The following is a 21370-nucleotide window of genomic DNA, read 5'->3' as shown; positions in this document are numbered from 1 at the left end:
CCCCCCCCCTGCAGATGAGGACGATGTATATCGGCTCGGAGTGAAAACCCAGTGCGCCCAGTCATTTGTTTTTACGTTGTCGGCGGGTGAACATAAAAACGCCGACGCCGATGTGAATCCAGCCTAATGGTAGCAAACCATGCAATGCAGAGTTGAAATGTTTTTAACTCTGATATATGAAAATAACAATTTCTGGAGATAATCAGTTCTCAAGATCATTATATTTACTGAAGGTTTTGAAAAGCATGAATTGTTGATGGATTCTGACCTTTGTACAATTCAGATGCCGTGCAAAACTACAAATTGATGATCAGCCTTTTAGTATCTGCTGTTTCCATGAATTACAACAGATGCACCAGGAAATAGACCCTGCGAAATTAAACTTTCCAATAACAAAAATTAGCAAACTGCAGGGAAACAGACTCATGTGCCTATAATTAAGAGATGTGGCAGCTGCAATGCTAATCAATGACTACTGAATAAGTCACTTAATAACATTTGTCAATTATCTAGGATACATTCACATGGAGTGGTGTGGATGCAGTAAAAACCGAATCAAACGCACATTAATAAAAGTATACGTTTTGCTGTTGTTTCTTCGCATTTTCGGTTTTGATCACATTTTTCCTGATGCATTTTTCATGTAGTTTATAGAGATGAGCGAGCACCAAAATGCTCGGGTGCTCGTTGCTCGAGAGTTCGTTTCGAGTAACGAACCCCATTGAAGTCAATGGGCGACTCGAGCATTTTTGTATATCACCGATGCTCGCTAAGGTTTTCATTTGTGCAAATCTGCAAAACCTACGAAAATGATGGGAACGACACAGATACGGATAGGGCAGGCGAGGGGCAACATGCAGGGCTGCATCTCAGGTTCCCAGGTCTCACTATTAAGCCACAATAGCGGCAAGAGTGGGCTCCCCCCCCTAACAATTTTTACTTCGGACAAACCCTCATTAGCAAGGCACACCTTAGCTAAGCACCACACTACCTCCAACCAAGCACAATCACTGCCTGCGGGACACACCGCTGCCTCTTCTCCTGGGTTACATGCTGCCCAACCCCCCCCCCCCCCTCCCCGCACGACCCTGCGTCCGCAGTGCACACAAAAGTGTCCCTGCGCAGCCTTCAGCTGCCCTCATGCCACACGCTGGCCTCATAGCCACACCACCCTCATGTCTATTTCCATGGCTGAGGTTACGTGAGAGGAAATACGTGTTGGCTGCGGCCTACAGGCCATGCCCTAGACATTCGTGGTTTTTTTAAAAGTAACAGGCAGGTACAACTCCGCTATGGCAAGTCTGTGTGCACTCACAGCATGGGTGGCTAGCAGGAACACACAGATGGTACATAAAGAAATCCCATTGCAGTGCCCCAGATAGCTGAGGTTACGTGAGAGGAAATACATGCTGGCCTCGGCCCACAATCCATGTCCTAGTCAGTCGGGGTTTTTTGGGGGGCCAGATAGGTAGAACACAACGATGGGAAGACTTAGTGCACCCATAGTATACACAGACCCCTGTAATATGCCTGTAGCAAAGGAATAAGCTGAACCCAGTAACAGTTATGTGGCAGAAGTCTAGGGAGACCCCAGTAACATTTCTGTAGTAACAGTATAGACAGACCCCAGTAACATTTCATTAGCAGAAGTATAGGCAGACCCCTGTAATATTTATGTAGCAGCAGTATTGGCAGACCCCTGTAACATTTGTGTAGCAGCAGTATATGCAGACCCCTGTAACATTTTTGTAGCAGCAGTATAGGCAGACCCCAGTACCATTTCTGTAGAAGTAAAGGCAGACCCCAGGAACATGTCTGTCGCCGCAGTATAAGCAGACCCCTGTAACATTTATGTAGCAGAAGCATAGGCAGACCCCAGTACCATTTTTGTAGCAGAAGTATACGCAGACCCCAGTAACATTAACGTGGTGGAAGTATAGACAGACCCCACTAACATTTCTGTGGTAACGGTATAGACAGAGCCGAGTAACATTTCTGTAGTAACAGTATAGGCAGATCCCAGTAACATTTCTGTAGCAGAAGTATAGGCAAACCCCTGTAAAATTAATGTGGCAGCAGTATAGGCAGACCCCAGTAACATCCTTGTGGCAGCAGTATAGGAAGCCCCCTGTAACTTTCTTGTAGCAGAAGTATAGGCAGGCAGACCCCAGTAAAATTTCTGTAGTAATAGTATAGGCCAACTTCTGAAACATTGGGATACCATGAGCGTAGACGAAGGCCGGAAAAATTAGTTGGATAAGAGTGTAGGCGTGGGCCACAAAAATTAGTGTACCAAGTGTACAAGTGTACCTCTGCAAAATGTATCAACCGAGAGGGCAGGTGAAACCCATAAACATTTTTTTAAAAGATACAGCTTACTGTTGCTTAATTTGTAAAAGAGCCTGGTGGCAGCCCTGTCGAAAAAATTGGTTCATGTTACAGTCTCAATACTTTTGAAACTTTGTTAAAAAATTGGTAGATGTAGATGAGCCTTTTGGGCCGCAGAAAAATTGGCCGTTCAGCGCGATGACATGTTGTTTCTGGAGAAGGAGTAGCAGGAGGAGGTCTAATGTCAAAGACAGATTGACAAAGCTAAATGCACCGTTTTACCGGTGACAGAGAAGAGTGCTTTTATCTGCGGTTGCAGCGAAAAGAATCTTTAGGTTCCGCTGCTCTCCGCCGGTGGAGAAGAGAAGTCTGGGGAAATCCAGGCTTTGTTCATCTTTATGAATGTAAGCATGTCGGCACTGTCAGTTGACAGGCGGGTACGTTTGTCCGTGATGATTCCCCCAGCTGCACTAAACACCCTCTCTGACAAGACGCTAGCAGCAGGGCAAGCCAGCACCTACAGGGCATACACCGCAAGTCCGTGCCACGTGTCCAGCTTTGACACCCAATAGTTGTATGGAGCAGAGGCATCACGGAGGACGGTGGTACGATCAGTTGCGTACTCCCTCACCATCTTTTTACAGTGCTCCCTCCGACTCAGCCTTGACTGGGGAGTGGTGACCGAGTCTTGCTGGGGAGCCATAAAGCTGGCCAAGGCCTTGGACATTGTTCCCCTGCCTGCGCTGAACATGCTGCCTGATCTCCGCGCTCCCCTGCTACTTGGCTCTCAGAACTGCGCCTTCTGCCGCTAGCGCTGTCAGATGGGAAGTTTACCATCAGTTTGTCCACCAGGGCCCTGTGGTATTGCATCACTCTTGAACCCCTTTCCTTTTCGGGAATGAGAGTGGAAAGGTTCTGCTTATACCGGGGGTCGGCTGAATGCTTCAGCTAGGAATAATGGAATAGGACCCCGGTTCTATTTTGTTGGTTTTCGGAACTGGGGCCATGATTAAGAGGGACGGCCGGGGGCATTCGTATTGTGCCTCTAGAGGTGAAATTCTTGGACCAGCGCAAGACGGACCAAAGCGAAAGCATTTTCCAAGAATGTTTTCATTGTTGGAGGAGAAGGAGGGGGAGGGTTTAGAGGAGGTGGCATAGACCGCCGCAGATACCAGAACTGAGGAAGGAGCCGCTTTTCTGGGTGTGGGTAGGACGTGTGCGGTCCCAGGCTCTGCCTCGGTCCCAGCCTCCACCAAATTCACCCAATGTGCCGTCAGGGAGATATAGTGGCCCTGCCCACCAGTACTTGTCCACATGTCCGTGGTTAAGTGGACCTTCCCAGTAACCGCGTTGGTGAGGGCACGATTGATGTTGCGGGAGACGTGCTGGTGTAGGGCTGGGACGGCACGCTGGGAAAAATAGTGGCGACTGGGGACCGAGTAGTGCGGGACTGCCGCCACCATCATGATTTTGAAAGCCTCTGTGTCCACGAGCCTGTACGGCAGCATCTCCAGGCTGATCAATTTGGCAATGTGCACGTTTAATGCTTGAGCGTGCAGGTGCGTGGCAGCGTATTTGCGCTTGCGCTCCAACGCTTGCGCTAGCAACAGCTGGATGCTGCGCTGAGAGACATTGCTGGATGGGGCCGAGGACAGCGGAGGTGAGGGTGTGGGTACAGACCGCGAGGTGCTCGTGCCTGTGTCCAGAGAGGGGGTTGGATCTCAGTGGCAGGTTGGGGCACAGGGGAAGAGGCAGTGGTGCAACCCGGAGGTGGTGAACGGCCTTCGTCCCACTTTGTGGGGTGCTTGGCCATCATATGCCTGCGCATGCTGGCGGTGGTGAGGCTGGTACTGGTGGCTCCCCCGCTGATCTTGGTGCGACACAGGTTGCACACCACTGTTCGTCGGTCGTCCGCGCTCTCACTGAAAAACATCCACACCTTTGAAGACTTAGGCCTCTGCACAGTGGCTTGTCGCGAGGGGGTGCTTTGGGAAACAGTTGGGGGAGTCTTCGCTCTGGCCCTGCCTCTACCCCTGGCCACCCCACTGCCTCTTCCAACCTGTCCTGCTGCTGCGCTTACCTCCCCCTCTGAAAACCTCTCCTCAGTTGGCTTAGCGAATCAGGTGGGGTCAGTCACCTCATCGTCCAGCGGCTCTTCCTCTGAATCCTCTGTGCGCTCCTCTCTCGGACTTACTGCCCTTACTACTACCTCGCAGATAGACAACTGTGTCTCATCATCATCGACCTCCTCACCCAATGAAAGCTCTTGAGACAGTTGCCGGAAGTTCCCAGCCTCATCACCCGGACCCTGGGAACTTTTCAAAGGTTGGGCATCGGTCACGACAAACTCCTCAGGTGGGAGAAGAACCATTTTTTCCCAATCAAGGCAGGGGCCCGAGAACAGTTCCTGGGAGTCTGTCTGCTCATCAGAATGTGTCATTTTCATGGAGTGAGGAGGCTGGGAGGAAGGAGGAGCAACAGCGAGAGGATTCAGAGTTGCAGCAGTGGACGGCGTAGAAGACTGGGTGGTCGATACATTGCTGGATGCATTTTCTGCCATTCACGACAGGACCTGCTCACACTGCTCATTTTGTAATAAAGCTCTACCATGTGGACCCAAAAATTGTGATATGAAGCTGGGGACCCCAAAAACTTGCCTCTCTCCTAATCCAGCAGCAGCAGGCTGCAATTCACCTGGACCAGGAACTCGGCCTGTGCCCACACCCTCACTTGGACCTCCGCATCCTCGCCCGCGTCCACAGCCACGTCCTCTAGGCCTACCCCTAAGCCTCAGCATGGTGTATTACGAATAGAGCGTGTTTGTTGTCTTTCCCTCTATCAGCGGCTGTGGCCGTACGCTGTGCGTGAAGTTGACTGGATGCACAGAGCGGCGTAAATAATTAGGCAATTATTGGTCTGCACTTGGAGGGTCACAGTGGTTATGTAGCGCACACTGTAGGCCGAAAAAAATATACGCTGCCCTGCAGAAAGGCCTAGCTGGCTGATAGTGAGCCACTACAACAGTAATGCACACACGGTCACAGGTAGCCCTAAGGAGGAGGTTTTTTTTTCAGATTTTTTTGAAAAAAACAGCAGCCTAGATAGCGTGTATATGTCTTTCCCTCTATCAGCGGCTGTGGCCGTATGCTGTGCGTGAAGTTGACAGGACGCACAGACGGTGTAAAAAATTAGGCAGTTATTGGCCTGCACTTGGAGGGTCACAGCTGTTATGTAGCGCACACTGTAGGCCCAAAAAAGATATACGCTTGGCTGCAGAAATGCCTAGCTGGCTAATAGTGAGCCACTATAACAGTAATGCACACGGTCACAGGTAGCCCTAAGGAGGAGCTTTTTTTTTGTTTTTTTTGGAAAAACCAGCAGCCTAGATAGCGTGTATATGTCTTTCCCTCTATCAGTGGCTGTGGCTGTACGGTGTGCGTGAAGTTGACGGGACGCACAGAGCCGTGTAAAAAATTAGGCAATTATTGGCCTGCACTTGGAGGGTCACAACGGTTATGTAGCGCACACTGTAGGCCAAAAAAAATATACGCTGGGCTGCAGAAAGGCCTAGCTGGCTAATAGTGACCCACTACAACAGTAATGCACACGGTCACAGGTAGCCCTAGGGAGTAGCTTTTTTGGGGTACTTGTTGACAGGATTCTACACTTCCACTGTCCCTGCCTGACCAGTACTGCCTCTATACTCTGTATAATTGGCTGCAGACTGACAACGCAATAGTCTACACAGCCCAAGATGAAAAAAAAAAAGTGCAAAACTGCTCCCAGCAGCGACAACAGTAATGCACACGGTCAGATGTGGTCCTAAGAAGGACCGTTGGGGTACTTGTTGACAGGATTCTACACTACCACTGTCCCTGTCTGACCACTACTGCCCCCATACTCTGCATAATTGGATGCAGATTGACAACGCAATAGTCTGGACAGCCCAAGAAGAAAAAAAAAAGTGCAAAACTGCTCCCAGCTGCCACAACAGTAATGCACACGGTCAGAGGTAGCCCTAAGAAGGACCGTTGGGGTACTTGTTGACAGGAATCTACACTACCACTGTCCCTGCCTGACCAGTACTGCCCCTATACTCTGTATAATTGGCTGCAGACTGACAACGTAATAGTCTGCAGAGCACAAGATGAAAAAAAAAAATGGTGCAAAACTGCTCCCAGCAGCCACAACATTAATGTACACGGTCAGATGTGGCCCTAAGAAGGACCGTTGGGGTTCTTGAAAATGCCAACACTCTCCTTATAGCACCAGCAGCACCCTCCCTAATCTCTGCCAGCATGTGTCTGAGGCGAACAGCGGGCAGGACTGCTTTATATACTCAGCGGTCACTTGATCTCGCCAGCCACTCACTGCAGGGGGGTGGGATAGGGCTGGAACGTCACAGGAGGAAGTTGTAATGCCTTCCCTGCATGTCTATTGGCCAGAAAATAGCCCAAAACATGCAGGGAAGGGAATGGAATTGACTCGAGTACCGCGTGGTGCTCGTCTCGAGTAACGAGTACCCTAATACTTGAGTGAGCATCAAGCTCGGACAAGTACGTTCGCTCATCTCTAGTAGTTTATAACTAGAGATGAGCGAGCGTACTCGTCTGAGCTTGATGCTAGTTCGAGTATTAGGATGTTCGAGATGCTCGTTACTCGAGACGAGCACCACGCGATGTTCGAGTTACTTTCACTTTCATCTCTGAGAAATTTGCGCGCTTTTCTGGCCAATAGAAAGACATGGAAGGCATTACAACTTCCTCTTGTGACGTTCCAGCCCTATACCACCCTCCTGCAGTGAGTGGCTGGGGAGATCAGGTGACACCCGAGTATATAAATCTGCCCCGCCCGCGGCTCGCCACAGATGCATGCTGACAGAGATCAGGGAAAGTGCTGTCTTAGCTGCTATAGGGAGAGTGTTAGGTGTTATATTCATCTTCAAGAACCCCAACGGTCCTTCTTAGGGCCACATCTGACCGTGTGCAGTACTGTTGAGGCTGTTTTTAGCAGTGTTGCACAATTTTTTTTTTTTTGTATATCGGGCGAGCAGACCATAGCGTCCTCAGTCTGCAGTCATTTTACAGAGTATAGGGGCAGTACTGGTGAGGCAGGGACAGTGGGAAAGGTGAAAGAGATATACTGTCTATATAGGCAGTGGGCTTTTTCAAAAAAATTGGGGAAAAATACTATAATTGGACTGCCTGTGACCGTCTTCAGTGTACTGCGTGTCTGCTGGGGTTAGTAGTCGCTCATAATTACCCAGCTAAGCGTTACAGCAGGCTTGCGCATAATTGTTTCCTGGCTCTGCTGTGCCCGTTACATCACCGCCGTCTTACCGCCAGAGGGAATCAGTATACATAATATACGCTGCATACAGGGTCTGTCTGGTGTTTCAGCTCACCATTTAAAAAAATAGAAGCAAAATACTTAAGGCCTACCACTGGCCTTTGGCCACTTGACTGCTTCTGCGCTGTGAATTCCAGTAGCTGAGTCATATGCACCTACGTCTCACTACAGGCTTGCGCATAATTGTTTCCTGGCTCTGCTGTGCCCGTTACATCACCGCCGTCATACCGCCAGAGGGAAACAGTATACATAATATACGCTGCATACAGGGTCTGTCTGGTGTTTCAGCTCACCATTTAAAAAAATAGAAGCAAAATACTTAAGGCCTACCACTGGCCTTTGGCCACTTGACTGCTTCTGCGCTGTGAATTCCAGTAGCTGAGTCATACGCACCTACGTGTCACTACAGGCTTGCGCATAATTGTTTCCTGGCTCTGCTGTGCCCGTTACATCACCGCCGTCATACCGCCAGAGGGAAACAGTATACATAATATACGCTGCATACAGGGTCTGTCTGGTGTTTCAGCTCACCATTTAAAAAATAGAAGCAAAATACTTAAGGCCTACCATTGGCCTTTGGCCACTTGACTGCTTCTGCGCTGTGAATTCCAGTAGCTGAGTCATACGCACCTACGTCTCACTACAGGCTTGAGCATAATTGTTTCCTGGCTCTGTTATGCGTTCCGTAAGCGAAGTCAGCCTTCAACCACAGGCCAATAAGCGGCACATTTAATTACAGCGTTCTGTTTCTGCTCTACTCGTAATACACCATGCTGAGGGGTAGGGGTAGGCCTAGAGGACGCGGGCGAGGACGCGGAGGCCCAAGTCAGGGTGTGGGCACAGGCCGAGCTCCTGGTCCAGGTGTATCACAGCCGACTGCTGCGGGATTAGGAGAGAGGCATGTTTCAGGGGTCCCCAGATTAATCTCACAATTAATGGGTCCACACGGTAGACCTTTATTAGAAAATGAGCAGTGTGAGCAGGTCCTGTCGTGGATGGCAGAAAGTGCATCCAGCAATCTATCGACCACCCAGTCTTCTACGCCGTCCACAGCTGCAACTCTGAATCCTCTGGCTGCTGCTCCTTCTTCCTCCCAGCCTCCTCACTCCATGAAAATGACACATTCTGATGAGCAGGCAGACTCCCAGGAACTGTTCTCGGGCCCCTGCCGAGATTGGGTAGCAATGGTACCTCTCCCACCAGAGGAGTTTATCGTGACCTGTGCCCAACCTTTGTAAAGTTCCAGGGGTCCGGGGGATGAGGCTGGGGACTTCCGGCAACTGTCTCAAGAGCTTTCAGTGGGTGAGGAGGACGAAGACGATGAGACACAGTTGTCTATCAGTGAGGTAGTAGTAAGGGGAGTAAGTCCGAGGGAGGAGTGCACAGAGGATTTGGAGGAAGAGCAGCTGGACGATGAGGTGACTGACCCCACCTGGTTTGCTAAGCCTACTGAGGACAGGTCTTCAGAGGGGGAGGCAAGGGCAGCAGCAGGGCAGGTTGGAAGAGGCAGTGCGGTGTCCAGGGGTAGAGGCAGGGCCAGACCGAATAATCCACCAACTGTTTCCCAAAGCGCCCCCTCGCGCCATGCCACCCTGCAGAGGCCAAGGTGCTCAAAGGTCTGGCAGTTTTTCACTGAGAGTGCAGACGACTGACGAACTGTGGTGTGCAAGGTTTGTCGTGCCAAGATCAGCCGGGGAGCCACCACCACCAGCCTCACCACCACCAGCATGCGCAGACATATGATGGCCAAGCACCCCACAAGGTGGGACGAAGGCCGTTCACTGCCTCCGGTTTGCACCACTGCCTCTCCCCCTGTGCCCCAACCTGCCACTGAGATCCAACCCCCTTTCAGGACACAGGCACGACCGTCTCCCGGCCTGCACCGACACCCTCACCTCCACTGTCCTCGGCCCCATCCAGCAATGTCTCTCAGCGCAGCGTCCAGCCGTCGCTAGCGCAACTGTTTGAGCACAAGCGCAAGTATGCCGCCACGCACCCGCACGCTCAAGCGTTAAACGTGCACATAGCCAAATCGATCAGCCTGGAGATGCTGCCGTATAGGCTTGTGGAAACAGAGGCTTTCAAAAACATAATGGCGGCGGCGGCCCCGCGCTACTCGGTTCCCAGTCGCTGGGGGAATCATCACGGTGTGCCGTCCCAGCCCTGCACGACCACGTCTCCCGCAACATTGTACGCGCCCTCACCAACGCTGTTACTGCCAAGGTCCACTTAACAATGGACACGTGGACAAGCACAGGCGGGCAGGGCCACTATATCTCCCTGATGGCACATTGGGTGAATTTAGCGGAGGCTGGGACCGAGTGAGAGCCTGGGACCGCTCACGTCCTACCCACCCCCAGCTCGGTGTTGGTATCTGCAGCGGTGTATGCTTCCCCCACTAAACCACCCTCCTCCTCCTCCTACACAAACTCTGTCTCGCAATCAAGATGTGTCAGCAGCAGCACGTTGCCAGCAGTCGGTGTCGCGCGGCGTGGCAGCACAGCGGTGGGCAAGCGCCAGCAGGCCGTGCTGAAACTACTCAGCTTAGGAGAGAAGAGGCACACGGCCCACGAACTGCTGCAGGGTCTGACAGAGCAGACCGACCGCTGGCTTGCGCCACTGAGCCTCCAACTGGGCATGGTCGTGTGTGACAACGGCCGTAACCTGGTGGCGGCTCTGCAGCTCGGCAGCCTCACGCACGTGCCATGCCTGGCCCACGTCTTTAATTTGGTGGTTCAGTGCTTTCTGAAAAGCTACCCACGCTTGTCAGACGTGCTCGGAAAGGTGCGCCGGCTCAGCACACATTTCCGCAAGTGCAAGACGGACGCTGGCACCCTGCGGACCCTGCAACATCGGTTTAATCTGCCAGTGCACCGACTGCTGTGCGACGTGCCCACACGGTGGAACTCTACGGTCCACATGTTGGCCAAGCTCTATGAGCAGCGTAGAGCTATAGTGGAATACCAACTCCAACATGGGCGGCGTAGTGGGAGTCAGCCTCCTCAATTCTTTACAGAAGAGTGGGCCTGGTTGGCAGACATCTGCCAGGTCCTTGGAAACTTTGAGGAGTCTACCCAGATGGTGAGCGGCGATGCTGCAGTCATTAGCGTCACCATTCCTCTGCTATGCCTCTTGAGAAGTTCCCTATAAAGCATAAAGGCAGACGCTTTGCGCTCGGAAATGGAGGCGGGGGAAGACAGTATGTCGCTGAGTAGTCAGAGCACCCTCATGTCTATATCTCAGCGCGTTGAGGAGGAGGAGGAGGAGGGGGAGGAGCATGAGGAGGAGGGGGAAGAGACAGCTTGGCCCACTGCTGAGGGTACCCATGCTGCTTGCCTGTCATTCTTTCAGCGTGTATGGCCTGAGGAGGAGGAGGATCCTGAAAGTGATCTTCCTAGTGAGGACAGCCATTTGTTGCATACAGGTACCCTGGCACACATGGCTGACTTCATGTTATGATGCCTTTCTCGTGACCCTCGCGTTACACGCATTCTGGCCACTATGGATTACTGGGTGTACACACTGCTCGACCCACGGTATAAGGAGAACCCTTCCACTCTCATACCCGAAGAGGAAAGGGGTTCGAGAGTGATGCTATACCACAGGACCCTGGCGGACAAACTGATGGTAAACTTCCCATCCGACAGCGCTAGTGGCAGAAGGCGCAGTTCCGAGGGCCAGGTAGGAGGGGAGGCGCGGAGATCAGGTAGCATGTACAGTGCAGGCAGGGGAACACTCTCCAAGGCCTTTGACAGCTTTATGGCTCCCCAGCAAGACTGTGTCACCGCTCGCCATTCAAGGCTGAGTCGGCGGGAGCAAGGTAAAAGGATGGTGAGGGAGTACATAGCCGATCGCACGACCGTCCTCCGTGACGCCTCTGCTCCCTTCAACTACTGGGTGTCGAAGCTGGACACGTGGCCTGAACTCGCGCTGTATGCCCTGGAGGTGCTTGCTTGTTCTGCGGCTAGCGTCTTGTCAGAGAGGGTGTTTAGTGCGGCTGGGGTAATCATCACAGAAAAGCGTACCCGCCTGTCAACCGACAGTGCCGACAGGCTTACACTCATCAAGATGAACAAAGCCTGGATTTCCCCAGACTTCTCTTCTCCACCAGCGGACAGCAGCGATACCTAAACAATACGTAGGCTGCACCCGCGGATGGAAGCATTGTTCTCTATCACCATCAAAAACGTGGACCTTTTTGCTTCATCAATCTGTGTATAATATGCCTCCTCCTCCTCCTGCTCCTCCTCCTGAAACCTGACGTAATCACGCTGAACGGGCAATTTTTCTTAGGCCCACAAGGCTCAGTCATATAATTTTTGTAAACAATTTTTACACGTTTCAATGCTCATTAAAGCGTTGAAACTTTCACCTGAACCAATTTTTATTTTAACTGGGCTACCTCCAGGCCTACTTACCAATTAAGCTACATTAACCAAAGCGATGAATGGGTTTCACCTGCCCTCTTGGTTGGGCATGGGCAATTTTTCTGAGGTATATTAGTACTGTTGGTACACCAATTTTTTGGGGCCATCGCCTACAGTGTAATCCTCGTAATTTTTATGGGCTTCGCCTGCACTCATACTACAGCAAGGTGTGTGGGATTGGCCTACACTTTTGCTACATAAATGTAACTGGGGCCTTGTCTATACTGCAAATACTGAAATGTGAAAGAGACTGTTATCTCCCTAAACTGCTGCAACGGGAATGTTACTGTGGCCTGTCTTGACTGCTAGTACTACTGAAATGGAACTAATACTATGCTCCGCCTATACTGCTGCTTCGGAATTGTTACTGTGGCCTGTCTTGACTGCTACTACTACTGAAATGGAACTAATACTGTGCTCCCCCTGTACTGCTGCTTCGGAATTGTTACTGGGGCCTGTCTGGACTGCTACTACTACTGAAATGGAACTAATACTGTGCTCCCCCTATAATGCTGCTAGTGATATGTTACTGGGGCCTGTCCCTAATGCTACCGCTGAAATGTTACTAATTCTGGGCTCTGCCTATACCGCTGCTAATGCTATGTCACTGGGGTGTGGAAACGGAGGCTTCCCAAAGACATGATGGTGGCGAGGCCATTTCCCGCCAACGCGGTTACTGTTAAGGTGCATATAACCACGGACACATGAAGAGGACACATAGTGCCTCCAAAACATCCCCCTCCTCCTCCAACAATGAAAACATTCTAGGCAAATACCTTTGCATTGGTCCGTCTGGTGGCAGTCCAAGAATTTCACCTTTACCGACACAACAAGAGACCCCCCCCCACCATCCCCCCGCCACGGCCCACTTAATCCTGGCCACAGTCTGAAAATCAACTAAATAAAACCGCGCTACTAGGTCCGCAGTTGCCACCACATTCCCACCAACACGGTTACTGTTAAGGTACATATTACCAGTCTGACTGGGGCATGCACTGTGGGCCGAAGCACACCTGTATTGTATGTGACGTTAGCTCTGCTGAGCAGGGCGCTGCAATGGGATACATTTATGTACTGCTGATGGGTTCCAGGGAGCCACCCATGCTGTGGGTCCACAGGGACTTCACATTACGGATTTGTACCTGCCAGTGTCTATGTATTAAAAACCCCGGTCAGACTGGGGCATGCAGTGTGGGCCGAAGACCACCTGCATTTAATTGGACGTAACCTCAGCTGTGCTGGGCAATGCAATGGGATATATTTATGTACCGCCGGTGGCTTCCTGGGACCCACCTATGCTGTCGGTCCACACGGAGTTTTATCTGCATGTGTCTACTTATAAAGAACCCCAGTCAGACTGGGGCATGCAGTGTGGGCCGAAGCCCATCTGCATTAAACCTGACGTTACCTCAGGTGTGCTGGGCACTGCAATGGGATATATTTATGTACCGCCAGTGGGTTCCAGGGAGCCACCCATGCTGTCGGTCCACACGGACTTTACATTAGTGAGTTGTACCTGCCTGTGTCTATGTATTAAAAACCCCAGTCTGACTGGGGCATGCAGTGTGGGCCGAAGCCCACCTGTATTTAATCTGACATTAGCTCTACTATCCGGGGCACTGCTTTGGGACAAACTACAGGAGCAATACAGCGCTAATGCGATGCGCACAGCTACTCTAGCATTGGAGTCCGCTGTAGGCACGCGATTGCTGAGGGTTTGTGCAGAGGCCTATGTCCTTGGTGCAGTGAAAGTCCGCTTCCTGCCTAGGATTGCTGATGCTGTGGGCCGAGGCCTATGTCGTGGGTGTGGTGCAAGTCTGCCATGTTTGGCCGCTCAGATCAATTTTTTGTTCATGTCTTGGGCTTCCTAGGACCCCCCTATGCTGTTGGTGCAAACTTTGTTCCCATCGCGGTGTTTGACCAGTCCAGTCTGGCACAAAGACACTGACTGACTTGTGTAGAGGGCAGAGCGCTGACGGCTTTCCCCTTGCAGTGTGGATTGAGCTATGCGACACCTTGACAGAATGAATACTGTGTGGCACATGGATTCCCCATTGCTATGCCCACGTTTGTAGCTCCTGATGGAGGTGGCACAGGATTGGAGTTCTCATTGCTTCTGTACAGCATTGTGGGCTATCGCCCCGCCCCTTTTAAAGAGGGTCGCTGCCTGGCCTTGCCAACCCTCTGCAGTGTGTGCCTCCGGTTCCTCCTCATGGCAGATGCACTTATAAATAGGCATGAGGGTGGTGTGGCTATGAGGCCAGCGTGTGGCATGAGGGCAGCTGAAGGCTGCGCAGGGACACTTTGGTTTGCGCTGTGGACACTGGGTCATGCGGGGGGGGGGGGGGTTTGGGCAGCATGTAACCCAGGAGAAGTGGCAGCGGAGTGTCATGCAGGCAGTGCTTGTGTTTTGTTGGAGGTAGTGTGGTGCTTAGCTAAGGTATGCCTTGCTAATGAGGGTTTTTCAGAAGTAAAAATTGTTGGGAGGGGGGGGGCCCACTCTTGCCGCTATTGTGGCTTAATAGTGGGACCTGGGAACTTGAGATGCAGCCCAACATGTAGCCCCTCGCCTGCCCTATCCATTTCTGTGTCGTTCCCATCACTTTCTTGAATTTCCCAGATTTTCACAAATGAAAACCTTAGCGAGCATCGGCGATATACAAAAATGCTCGAGTCGCCAATTGACTTCAATGAGGTTCGTTACTCGAAACAAACCCTCGAGCATCGTGGAAAGTTCGACTCGAGTAACGAGCACCCGAGCATTTTGGTGCTCGCTCATCTCTATTTATAACGCATCCAAACTGCGACATGTGAATGCGCTTTTAGGGCTTATTTACACGAGCGTATATCGGCCGGCGTTTTCACGGCCGGATGATATACGCTTCCATCTAAGCAGCTCCCCCCTCCCCTGCTCTCTGCCTCTCTCCCCCCCTCCGAGTTGTTTGAAATGGGAGTGAGCTAAGCTCCCGCCCCTTGTTCATAGCCAGCCATAGGAGTGGGTGGGACAAAACAGAGCTTAGCTCCACCCCGCCCTGCCCCTTCCCATTGCAAATGCCGGAGTGGAGGAGAGAGGCAGAGAGCCTGTGAGTTTGAGGAAAGTGGGGAACTGCTTAGATTGAAGCGTATATACGCTCGTGTAAATAAGCCCTTAGGCTGGTTTCACACAAGCACTAATCTCGCTTGAATTTTGTGCTTTGCAAGACGCACAAAATGTACATGAACCATATGCTTTTGATTGGAGTCATACACATGAGCAATGTTTTCCCTCTTAGCGATGCTTCGAAGAAAAAAATCGTTGCATTTTCTATGTTTTTTCGTTCCTCCAGGTTTATATTTGTGCAAGATTTGTGCATCTTAAAATTAAGCTGCCTTCATATGGGCATTAAAATCACGCGAGATTGCGAAAACATGAACTCCATTCTCTTGAATAGGATCATACACATGTGCTCTCACATCGCAGCACCCATTGTTGTCAATGGGACCGGCGGCAGCATCATTAGGTCTCCCATTGAAAGCAATGGGAGAAACTCCATGATCCTCCTGCCGAAGGGATATGAGGCTGTTTTGCATGAAAACGCCTTGAATCCTTGGGGCAATTCACATGGTGGGGAACGCGATATGGGGGCGGGATTCACAGCCGCATATCGCCCTCACCAATGTGAAGTTAGCCTTAGCGTGTGTTCATATGTAAGAGCAATATAGAGAGGAGGAACCAGGCAGCATTCATTGAAGTCTTCTTTATTAAATATCCATGAAGAAGCAAGCAGCAGCCACGTATCGACCCTGTGCTTGGGTCTTTATCGAGCTTGATAAAGACCCAAGCACAGGGTCGATACGTGGCTGCTGCTTGCTTCTTCATGGATATTTAATAAAGAAGACTTCAATGAATGCTGCCTGGTTCCTCCTCTCTATATTGCTGTTCAACAGTGGACCCAGGGAGTCGGGACCCTAACTGGGCTATTGCATTGTACCTTGCACCAGCGGTGTGGCTGAACTCTTGGAGTGCTGCTGTTCCTTTTTTTCTTCTTGTTCATATGTAAGAGAATATTCCGTAATATGCTGTGGAAAATATTCTGTTGTAAAAAAACACACCAAAATGTCCATGTTTAACCTCGAGCGTGAAACGCATGCCGTATTACCTGCGCAAACATAATCGTGGCTAATAGAACCAATGGATTTCTGTGAAAACGTTCAGGTGGGAGAATTTTAAGTTTGTAAAAAAAAAAAAAATACAACTAAAATAATAGGACATGCGCAACTGAAATTCCGAGCAGCGTGAAAAGACAGAGCCCGATCTATCTTTGGTGTGCCAGGCGCAGGAGTTTCCATAGACTCCTATGGGAGCTGGATAACAAGGTGTGGAGGGGAGGTTGATTAGGTAATCATTCCGATTGTTTAGTTTAAACTACTAAACAATCGGAATGGGAGATGAAGGGAGGTAAGGGGGGAGGGAGTGCTGCCACACCGCTAAACACAGAAGGACATTTTAAATGTCTCGCTGTTAGCTCTTGTTAGTAGGGATGAGGGGACTAACAGGAGTTTACAACGTAAACACCGTAAGCATAGCAACTATTCGGGAACTCGCAAAATCGATCAGGGATTTAAATGCCATAGTTAGAACTCACATCAGCATTTACAGGGTCAATAGTCTCCATCAACATTAACGCTGATCACGGCTGTTGCTGGTGGGTGTAAGCTGTGTGAAACAACGGGCACCCTCTGTACCATCCCCGAATGCAGAGGATGTAAATTTATGTCTTTTGATGTTAAGGGGTTAAATGTGGATTTTGATGCAGAATTGCCAACAGAGTTCAGCCATTTTCAAATACACATTGTAAGACATGCAGATTTTGGTGCAGATTTTTATGCATGGTGGAATATTCTGCTGAGTCTTGCTGAATCTTCTGTTACATGTCAAAGCGCCCTTTGATTCCTGACAGTGGGAGATAGGCAGGGGAGGCAAGTATAATACCTCCCTGGACTCAGTGTGTCAATTCCTATGAGCCCATAAATTTAGCTATATGGGACTCAAAGGAGCTGGTTGCGGCAACGATGTGTCCAAGAACTCCACCAATGCTGCAGGTCCAGGTGGCTTACTGTAGGCTGTTAATGGCTATGCAGTTTTCCTAAAAACCGTCATTACCAAGGAAAAGTTAATTTATCAACAAGCTGTATGGACCTGCATCACCGTTAGCGAGTTCTTGGTCACATTGCTGCCACAACTAAGCTGCATGGTACCTAACAGCCATGGGCAATCACTTCATGGGACCTTACGCTAAGGATATGTACACATAGGGTCAGAGATGTAACTTGAAGCTTCTGTGCCCCAATACAAAACCTGTTACAGGGTCCCCAACTATAATGCTTTATTCATAGTTCTGGGCTCCCTATATGGAGAAGAGAGGCTTAAGGCCTCATGTCCACGGGGAAAATCAGGCCCGCTACGGATACTCCATGGAGAATCCGTATCGGGTCCCTCCTGCCCCTCGGACACGAGGGCTAAAAATAAGAATAAACTCACCTGCTGCAGGCCGTGCGTCTTCCCTTCTTCGCGGCCGAATCTTCTTTCTTCGGCCCGGCGGATGTGCTCGGCATGACGGCTGCGTGCTGCGCGCATGCGCCGGGCACATCCGCCGGGCCAAAGAAAGAAGATCCTGCCACGGAGGAAGGAAGATCTGCATCGCCCGGAGCAGGTGAGTTTAATTCAGGCGCGGGTCTCCTGCGGATCCGGACGGCTTCCATAGGCTTCAATAGAAGCCTGCGGGAGCCGTCCCCGCGGGAGACCCGCACCTAAATGGAGCATGTCCGGATTTTTTCCTGCACGCCGGACCCGCGCCTGCAGGGAAAAATGACATCTGCAGATATTTAACTACCTTCGGGTGTCTAATGTATCCCTATGGGGCGCAGATCCGCGTGCAGGAAAAGCGCTGCGGATTTTAACTAACAATTATCCCGTGGACATGAGGCCTTAAAATGTTAATTGTACCGTGGACATGAGGCCTATGGCTCCTGGGTTCGGGTGCAACCGCATCTTCTGCATCCCCTATAGTTACGCCCCTGCATGAGGTGGTTTTGCAGTGCAATATCTGTCCGGATTTCCTACAACAGTAATTCTGCACAATTTGGTTGCAGATTTGGTTGAGGATTTGTTGCTGCAGAATTGTTAAAAAAAAAAGTATACTCACCTTATCCATCTTCTCTCGGCTCTCATGCAACGTCTTGCTGATTCTCCAGCTGGTCTCTGCAGCTCCAAGCAATGACATTTTGATCCATGAGACTGTTGCAGCCTGTGTTTGGCTGCAGTGGTCAAGTATCTGTATGGCACTTCATCACTGGTGGCCAAGATGGAGGTACTGTCAGGAGACCTGGCAACACTCTGCATCGGAGCTGGTACCAGATGGAGAAAGTGAGAACTTTTTAAAAAGTTTTTCCAGTTTTTCTTTATTTTACTATGTGACTTTTGCTGCAGATTTGTTGGTAATCTGTAGCAAAATCTGCAGCAATTGGGATTTGTTGTGAATTTTGATGTCCCCATTGAACTTAAGGGGAAAAATCCAAAACACATCAGCAACAATCTGCAGAATGGATTGACACGTTGCAAATTTAAAATCCATACCCCAGGTTAACGTAGCGGATTTTGTTTTCTTTAGTGTGTGGATGAGAATTCTTGAAATCTTATCCAATTGGCTTCTACTGTAATACAGTGTATACACAGCATATAACCTACATGTGAATATGCCCTAGTACTATAGTTCACTTGCATGTATGCCACCATTTAGTTCATAGGTCAAGGTAGAGAAAACATGATAACTAGAGATGAGCGAACGTACTCGTCCGAGCTTGATGCTCGGGCGAATATTAGGGTGTTCGGGATGCTCGTTACTCTTAACGAGTACCACGCGGTGTTCGGGTTACTTTCACTTTCATCTCTGAGACGTTAGCGCGCTTTTCTGGCCAATTGAAAGACAGGGAAGGCATTACAACTTCCCCCTGTGACGTTCAAGCCCTATACCACCCCCCTGCTGTGAGTGGCTGGGGAGATCAGATGTCACCCGAGTATAAAAGTCGGCCCCTCCCACGGCTCGCCTCAGATGCCTTGTGAGTTAGCTGAGGGAAAGTGCTGTTGTGTTGGAGCTGCTGTAGGGAGAGTGTTAGGAGTGAGTGTAGGCTTCAAGAACTCCAACAGTCCTTCTTAGGGCCACATCTATCCGTGTGCAGTAGTGTGGAGGCTGCTGTTAGCAGTGTTGCCCTTTTTTTTTTTTTTTTAAATCGGCTGTGCAGAGCATTGCGCCCTGCAGTAATACTACAGGGACAGAAGTGGTGGTTAGGCAGGGAGAGTGTTAGGAGTGAGTGTAGGCTTCAAGAACCCCAACGGTCCTTCTTAGGGCCACATTTAACCGTGTGCAGTACTGTGCAGGCTGCTGTTAGCAGTGTTGCTTTTTTTTTTATTTCAAAATCGGCTGTGCAGAGCATTGCGCCCTGCAGTAATACTACAGGGACAGAATTGTGTAGGCAGGGCCAGAAGACATATTTATTATTGATTGAATATACGCAGTGGGCCTTTCCTTTAAAAAAAAGGGAAAACATTCTATTTGGCCTGCCTCTGACAGTCCTCAGCGTTCTGGGTACGTGTGTGGTGGGTGGAGAACGTAAAGAAATCATACGCAGCCAGCTACGTTTAACAGCAGGCTTGCGCCAATTTATTTCCTGCCTGGGAAATCACTGCTCTGCTGTAGTTAATAACTCTGCAACCCTGCAGTTCTGTGACACATTTGCAGGGCCAGAAGACATATTTATTATTGATTGAATATACGCAGTGGGCCTTTCCTTTAAAAAAAAGGGAAAACATTCTATTTGGCCTGCCTCTGACAGTCCTCAGCGTTCTGGGTACGTGTGTGGTGGGTGGAGAACGTAAAGAAATCATACGCAGCCAGCTACGTTTAACAGCAGGCTTGCGCCAATTTATTTCCTGCCTGGGAAATCACTGCTCTGCTGTAGTTAATAACTCTGCAACCCTGCAGTTCTGTGACACATTTGCAGGGCCAGAAGACATATTTATTATTGATTGAATATACGCAGTGGGCCTTTCCTTTAAAAAAAAGGGAAAACATTCTATTTGGCCTGCCTCTGACAGTCCTCAGCGTTCTGGGTACGTGTGTGGTGGGTGGAGAACGTAAAAAAAATCATAGGCAGCCAGCTACGTTTAACAGCAGGCTTGCGCCAATTTATTTCCTGCCTGGGAAATCAAATCACTGGTAATACAGCATGCTGAGGGGTAGGGGTAGGCCTAGAGGACGTGGACGCGGCCGAGGACGCGGAGGGCCAAGTGAGGGTGTGGGCACAGGCCGAACTCCTGATCCAGGTGTATCGCAGCCGACTGCTGCGCGATTACGAGAGAGGCACGTTTCTGGCATCCCCACATTCATCGCACAATTAATGGGTCCACGCGGGAGACCTTTATTAGAAAATGAGCAGTGTGAGCAGGTCCTGTCGTGGATGGCAGAAAGTGCTGCGAGCAACCTATCGTCCACCCACAGTTCTGCGCCGTCCACTGCTGCAAATCCGAATCCTCTGTCTGCTGCTCCTCCTTCCTCCCAGCCTCCTCACTCTACTACAATGACACATGCTCAGGAGCGGGAAGACTCCCAGGAACTGTTTTCGGGCCCCTGCTCAGATTGGGCAGCAGTGGTTCCTCTCCCACCAGAGGAGTTTATCGTCACTGATGCCCAACCATTGGAAAGTTCCCGGGGTCCGGGGGATGAGGCTGGGGACTTCCGGCAACTGTCTCAAGACCTTTCAGTGGGTGAGGAGGACGATGACGATGAGACACAGTTGTCTATCGGTGAGGTAGTAGTAAGGGCAGTAAGTCCGAGGGAGGAGCGCACAGAGGATTCGGAGGAAGAGCAGCAGGACGATGAGGTGACTGACCCCACCTGGTTTGCAACGCCTACTCAGGACAGGTCTTCAGAGGGGGAGGCAAGGGCAGCAGCAGGGCAGGTTGCAAGAGGCAGTGCGGTGGCCAGGGGTAGAGGCAGGGCCAGACCGAATAATCCACCAACTGTTTCCCAAAGCGCACCCTCGCGCCATGCCACCCTGCAGAGGCCAAGGTGCTCTAAGGTCTGGCAGTTTTTCACAGAGACGCCTGACGACCGACGAACAGTGGTGTGCAACCTTTGTCGCGCCAAGATCAGCCGGGGAGCCACCACCAACAGCCTCACCACCACCAGCATGCGCAGACATATGATGGCCAAGCAGCCCACAAGGTG

General features: G+C 50.6%; 1 protein-coding gene across 1 annotated transcript in view; it reads right to left on the bottom strand.

Moving 5' to 3' along the window:
- TMC3 (transmembrane channel like 3) overlaps positions 1-18367 on the bottom strand; it is a 105510-nt gene extending 87143 nt beyond the window's left edge. The window contains exon 1 of the mRNA XM_066589369.1: positions 18290-18367. Within this exon, the coding sequence (XP_066445466.1) occupies positions 18290-18367 (78 nt within the window). The remainder of the gene's footprint in view (positions 1-18289) is intronic.
- Positions 18368-21370: the final 3003 nt, after the last annotated feature.

The sequence above is a fragment of the Eleutherodactylus coqui genome, chromosome 2 (genome assembly GCF_035609145.1).
Source record: "Eleutherodactylus coqui strain aEleCoq1 chromosome 2, aEleCoq1.hap1, whole genome shotgun sequence".
Classification (NCBI taxonomy): domain Eukaryota; kingdom Metazoa; phylum Chordata; class Amphibia; order Anura; family Eleutherodactylidae; genus Eleutherodactylus; species Eleutherodactylus coqui.
This window is presented reverse-complemented; position numbering and strand designations above follow the sequence as displayed.